This window comes from Triticum aestivum, chromosome 2D (assembly GCF_018294505.1).
Source record: "Triticum aestivum cultivar Chinese Spring chromosome 2D, IWGSC CS RefSeq v2.1, whole genome shotgun sequence".
Taxonomy (NCBI): domain Eukaryota; kingdom Viridiplantae; phylum Streptophyta; class Magnoliopsida; order Poales; family Poaceae; genus Triticum; species Triticum aestivum.
Genome location: NC_057799.1, coordinates 48495163 through 48500453, shown reverse-complemented (window position 1 = coordinate 48500453; position 5291 = coordinate 48495163). Strand labels below are relative to the sequence as shown.

The window sequence follows — 5291 nt, the reverse complement described above, 5'->3', positions numbered from 1 at the left end:
TGTGTGTGTGCGCGGTTTCCTGGTTCTGGATCGTGATGCGCATGTCGCGTTGGCTTAAATCTGCGCTGTGCTGCTTTCCTTGGAGTTTTGATTCGCGTGTGCTACAACCTAACCCTATCGTCGTTGTTTGGTTCGAGCCGGTGGTGCAGGTGCATTTCGATTTTCCACGCCCACGCAGGTGGTTCGTTGGCGATTCTTTTTTTCCTTTACCTGGTCACGATGCGTAGCCTAGCGTATATGGGGTTTCTCTTTTTTTTGCTGCTGGATCGTGAAAGTTCAGGGGTCTCGGGTAGCTTCAGATGTGAAATTCGTGCCCGTTTAGCGTCTGTGCCGTTCGAGTTTGGGATGTGCTCACCCCGTTCATGTTCCGTTCCTGCATTTAGATGTGCACATATCAGATCTGGTGCACGCATGTGTGAATTATGTTTTTTTTGCTTGCTTTGTTTCGAGTGCTGGCCAAATCCGCATCTACAATTGCTACGTTGTACTGTTTCATGGTGGATTAGATTTTAATCAACGATTGGATTCGTATTACCACAGATGGGCAAGGCGAGCAGGGCCAAGAAGGCCAAGGCCCAGGAACACCCGTGCCCAAGATGCGGGCTAAACCTCGTGGAGGCGAAGACCACGCTGGGCCACGACGACATCGCCTGCGCGGCCCACAAGCTGAAGGTGGAGAGGGATGCCGCCCGCAAAAAGAAGAAAGGCCGCGGCGAAGAAGCCGACGAAGAACTGAATCGGCGTGGACAACCTATGCCCCCCCCTTCTCCCCCTCCCCCTTCCCCCTCCTCCCCTGGACCCTGGTCGTGTTCCGGGATGTGACTGATGTCGATTTCGTGTTAATTCGGTTGCTGGACGTTTTGTACCCTTAAACTCCCGTTAAGGAGACGTATTTTGCAGTCACTGCTTTATATATATGTGCGATGGAGTGATATTGGTCTGTGTTGTGGTTGACTGTGCTTCGTGTTCTTGTGTTCTTGCCCCAATCGAACTCGTGCTCTTGTGTTATTTTGTTGGTTCCGTGATTCTGTCTAATCCCCGTGCTCAACTCTGAATCTTCCCCCAATAGAGTGCCTCGACATGGAGGAGCAGAGCAGGTTCGGTTATTTTCCCCCTTTGCAATTTCTCCCTTACAGATTTAGGGTTACAACGCTCGGATTTTGTGTTCGCAGGTGCAGGGTGAGCCTCGTCCCTGGGGAAACAGCAGATTCAGTTTCGCCTGCGCGGTGTGCCGCAGATTTCTCCACGGCGTCGTCACGGCGTGTTCTGGGGCTGACATTGCAGATGGTTCATAGATTTCTGAGCCTGCACTACTCAACCGACCCCAAGGGTCTTCGTCGGAAGTTCAGCAGGCGGGGGCATGGGTGATCCCGTTTGTCTCTGCTGCTTGGACGAGCAGGTAAAGATTATTACTTCTCGCTAATCTGGCTTGTGGTCGTACAACTGTGCTGTTAGTACCGGAGGCATTGCACAAGTTATTACTTCAAACAAATCTTTTGAATTCCCTGCTTTTGTCAATTTTATTCCCACCATGCCTTGGAAATTTAGGGCCTTTGTTTATTGCTGTGTGTGGGTACGCTTGATCCCAAGTTCCCAAAAAAAACATCCAGGCGATTCCATAGGCTGTCATGCAGCCTCTGTAAATACTTTTGTGGTGTACATACTTTTCTGTTGTTATAGTCTCTTAATCCCCCCTGCGTTGCTTTGTGTCTTGCACCTTGGCTCTGAATACTGTTGCTGTCTTCATATAGCCTGCTCACCTTATTTATCGTTCCTGTATAAGATTCTTGGTGTTTCAGATGGCCTACCAAGCTCTGTCGGAACTGAAACCCGGAGTGAAGAACTGGAATGTCTGCGTTCATGTCTCCCACCTGTGGAAATACCGCGGTGGCACCGACATTGGTCCGGTGCAACATGTAGATATGGTTCTGGTCAATAACAAGGTAAACTTTCATGCACCCTCATGCAGCTGACCATGTCGTCTTGACCATGTTTTGTGCTTATGCAGGGAAATGCTATGTACACTGAGATAGGAAAGGATGACTTGGAGCATAAAGCTTCGCTATTGGCTGACGGCAACACATACACTCTGACCAGATTCATGGTGTCGCTTGCCACACTATTGTGGAAGCAGTGGCTGACATCCAAGATGGCTTTCTGGAGTTTGTGTACGACCCTATTCCGTTTCTGGACCTCGCAGCCTATGTGGGAGAGAACAAGCGCTTTGTGGGTGATCATTTCTTCCAGTTTAGGCCATCCTTTGTCATCTAACTTTTAGTGTTTGGAACTCATTCACTTTTGTTTCTTTATGTAGATATTGTTGGGTCATAGTGAGTGTCTTTGCTGCTGCATTTCTCTGCATTGCGCGCCAGCCAACTCTGACCACCAAACGCACTATAGTCCTGGAAGACCACTTTTATTTCATTTTCTCTATTCTTGAGGTTTATATATGGTTCAAACTTCAAACATATTAATTAATCAACTCCATTGAGGTGGCACTGAGAAAATGATTTAAATGCTGGCCTCATGCAAACAGAAGTTGGCTTGCTTCTGGAAAACTTGCTAGTTTCTTGGGGGGGACCTAACCTGTCTGTGGGTTTGTCCGTGTTTATTTCAGATGGTCTTCTCTGTAGTGCCCCCGTTGTCTACTATGTATGGGGCATTTAACTCTGGGACGGAATCATTGTTGACTAGTAACAGTAAAACATTGGAACTGTAATTCTACTTGTGTGCTAGTTGTCGTAACAAACAAGCACATTCGTTTAGTTACTGGTACTATATTTGGTTGAATGAGCTCTTCTTTCCCCCTAAATCTAGTTCTTCATTTATAGCCCTCAGCATCATGAATCTGAATTGTTTAATTGCACTGTTTCCAGGTGCATCAGTTACTTAAGTTCATTGCAAAATTTTCAAAACATCCAAATGGCAAGGTGAGAGGTTCTTTATTATTCATGACCTGTGTATATTGTTTCTCTATTCCTCTCTCATTTTCTCTTTATTCAGGTATTGCTATGGAAAATGGGAATTTCACGGGTTCTTAATAAGTTGCTAAAGAACTGCAGCAACGCATCTTACTTGGAAGATAAAGCGATCTCTGAAAGAGGAGCCTACAGAAGTGACCAACTTATGCTCAAATGGAGGATTCCCTTATTCAGATGTCTCGCATCTATCTTCAGTGCCCAGCCATCTGGCAAAGAGCAGACTGCTATTGAAGAGTAAGCTCAACTATCTACTTCAGAACTACTTCATCATTTACATTTGAAAACTAATTATATTAACTCAAAGTAGGTCCTCAGAGAATGCTAGCGTTGAGGAGTGCTCTTCTATCATGCATCACCTCTTGGTCTTATGCCAGGTAAAATAACTTTCGTGTTATCTATGATAAGATGGTTCTCGGATCGGCAACGTTTACTTCTCTATTTGATTCTCAAGCTTAGCTCACTACTTCTGTAGTGAAGCCAGGATGTGGTCTGTGTTTTGTTGTGGTTTCTTTAGTTTTACTACTCTGAAAGATTGATATCAAGCTTTTGTAATGAAATACTATCAAGTGTTCCCTACTCCAGAAGCCATTTATGAGTTGAAACTGCCCTGTGCAGTTAGTTCCTTTGTTTGGTTTCAACAGTAGTCCTAGTTAAAAGGGTCAACAACATGTTGGTGTCATGTGTCAAGTGTCTGAGATCATACATTGGAAGTTCATACTGTCGGAGGTGGAAAACCTAAAGGAGTAGCTGAAGTTTGAAAATGGTTTATTAAATACATGAGAAGGCTATGCTGAGAATGAGGACACGGAATGATAATAATGTTTCTTCAGCTGTTACTTTCTTTTTCTTCTTCCTTTGACAGGGTTGTGTTGCTAATTAGATTTAAGAAACTGAATTCCAAAATTTTGTGTGCAACCATTTTAAAATACCCCAGATCCCCAAGTACACATGAATTATGTCATAGTTAAATTAATTAACATATTACCGAGCCCCTCATTCTAGTTTTTGAAGCAAGAGGATTTTCTTGTAGAGTTCTATTAGGATTGTTATGCTATAAAATTTACTCATTGAGTTAACAGAGCATATGTTCAGTCTGTTACTTGTGATTAAGTTGCTAATATGACACTTGTCTGAATTTCTTAATCATGTCAAGCTGGACAACATGCAATGCCAATATTTTGCATGAGAGAGGACTGATATTGTAAACTGGATAGTATGAGGCTATGAGCTGACAATTAAACTCCTAGAATTCAATAATCACAGTGCTAACTGCTAAGTTATTTCATAACATTCATGTCGGTATCTTCGCTTGTCCTGTGGGTATATTTGGTCAGCTCTGCACTAAGGATCTTCAACATCAATATTTGCAAACTTTTCCCCACCTCATGCGTGGTACTTTCTCCTAGTTTAGTTGACACATGTGCATTTTTCCCCCTACTTCATTTCTGAATTGTTGAGCTGTTTGTAGAGAGAGAATCCATTCTTCTCTCGTGTTTTTTGTTTTAATCAGTGGCTCTTCTTCTTACTTCTTTGCGGCCTTTTCAGGCTCTCCCTATATTCCTTGACAGGATTTTCAATCCTGTTCTTGCAATTATATTGTCAGTGACATTTGTTCTTGCCTTTGGGGAGGTAATGCATCTTATGTCCAGGCATTTATATTTCTGTTACCGGCCCACAGATTATCTGATTGATCATCACATTTCGACAATCAGGTTATACCTCAAGCAATATGTACCAGGTATGGGCTGGCAGTGGGTGCTTGCTTTGTTTGGCTCGTACGCATCGTCATGTTCATTGCGTATCCTATTGCTTACCCTATTGGGAAGGTAAATCAGCAAAGTCACATTACTCAATATAAAAGTGTTAATTTGTACTGTATCATAATCATGTGAAGCTTATCGAGTGGCCTAGATTTTGAATTCCAATGAATTAGACTATTATTATGAGGCCTGGGCTCACTGCTCTTTGGTGCCATTGTTGATGGACAAGGTCATGAAGTGATATTTTGGTTACACTTCTCTAATTAGGAGATTTTGGTAACATGCGTGCAAGTGCTTTCTTGTTTCTGTTCTTATTTAGCCCTGCCCATCATAGCTGGTATTTGGGTTACCACAGATATCCATTATTGCTTTGCTTTCCATTTCAGCGATCTTGTTGGTTTGTATATGCTGAGCTAACACAAATTTTAGATCTCTTCCGAACGAACATGTAGTTCTATTTATTTATTCGCTGTTGTATGTTGGGACTTGAACTACTGCTGCCGGATGTCTCGAGAAAGAAAAAATAATTACTGGAAATTGTAGGTATGGC

At 43.2% G+C, this 5291-nt stretch overlaps 1 protein-coding gene across 1 annotated transcript; it reads left to right on the top strand.

The window, feature by feature from the left end:
* The first annotated feature begins 1802 nt into the window (after nucleotides 1-1802).
* Nucleotides 1803-5021, top strand: LOC123048646 (putative DUF21 domain-containing protein At1g03270). The gene is made up of 6 exons (XM_044471701.1): nucleotides 1803-1943; nucleotides 2009-2930; nucleotides 3004-3215; nucleotides 3289-3355; nucleotides 4527-4610; nucleotides 4694-5021. Exons 3-6 carry the CDS (start codon nucleotides 3019-3021, stop codon nucleotides 4871-4873), a joined length of 528 nt encoding a protein of 175 aa, XP_044327636.1. The 5' UTR covers nucleotides 1803-1943; nucleotides 2009-2930; nucleotides 3004-3018; the 3' UTR covers nucleotides 4874-5021.
* The last annotated feature ends 270 nt before the right edge of the window (nucleotides 5022-5291 follow it).

What these genes read in the sequence shown, in the direction of transcription:
- LOC123048646 (XM_044471701.1), top strand. Translation starts at nt 3,019, where the DNA reads ATGGGAATTTCACGGGTTCTTAATAAGTTGCTAAAGAACTGCAGCAAC. An exon ending in GAGCAGACTGCTATTGAAGA is followed by an intron (nt 3,216 to 3,288) that starts GTAAGCTCAACT and finishes AACTCAAAGTAG; the next exon opens with GTCCTCAGAGAATGCTAGCG. An exon ending in ACCTCTTGGTCTTATGCCAG is followed by an intron (nt 3,356 to 4,526) that starts GTAAAATAACTT and finishes CGGCCTTTTCAG; the next exon opens with GCTCTCCCTATATTCCTTGA.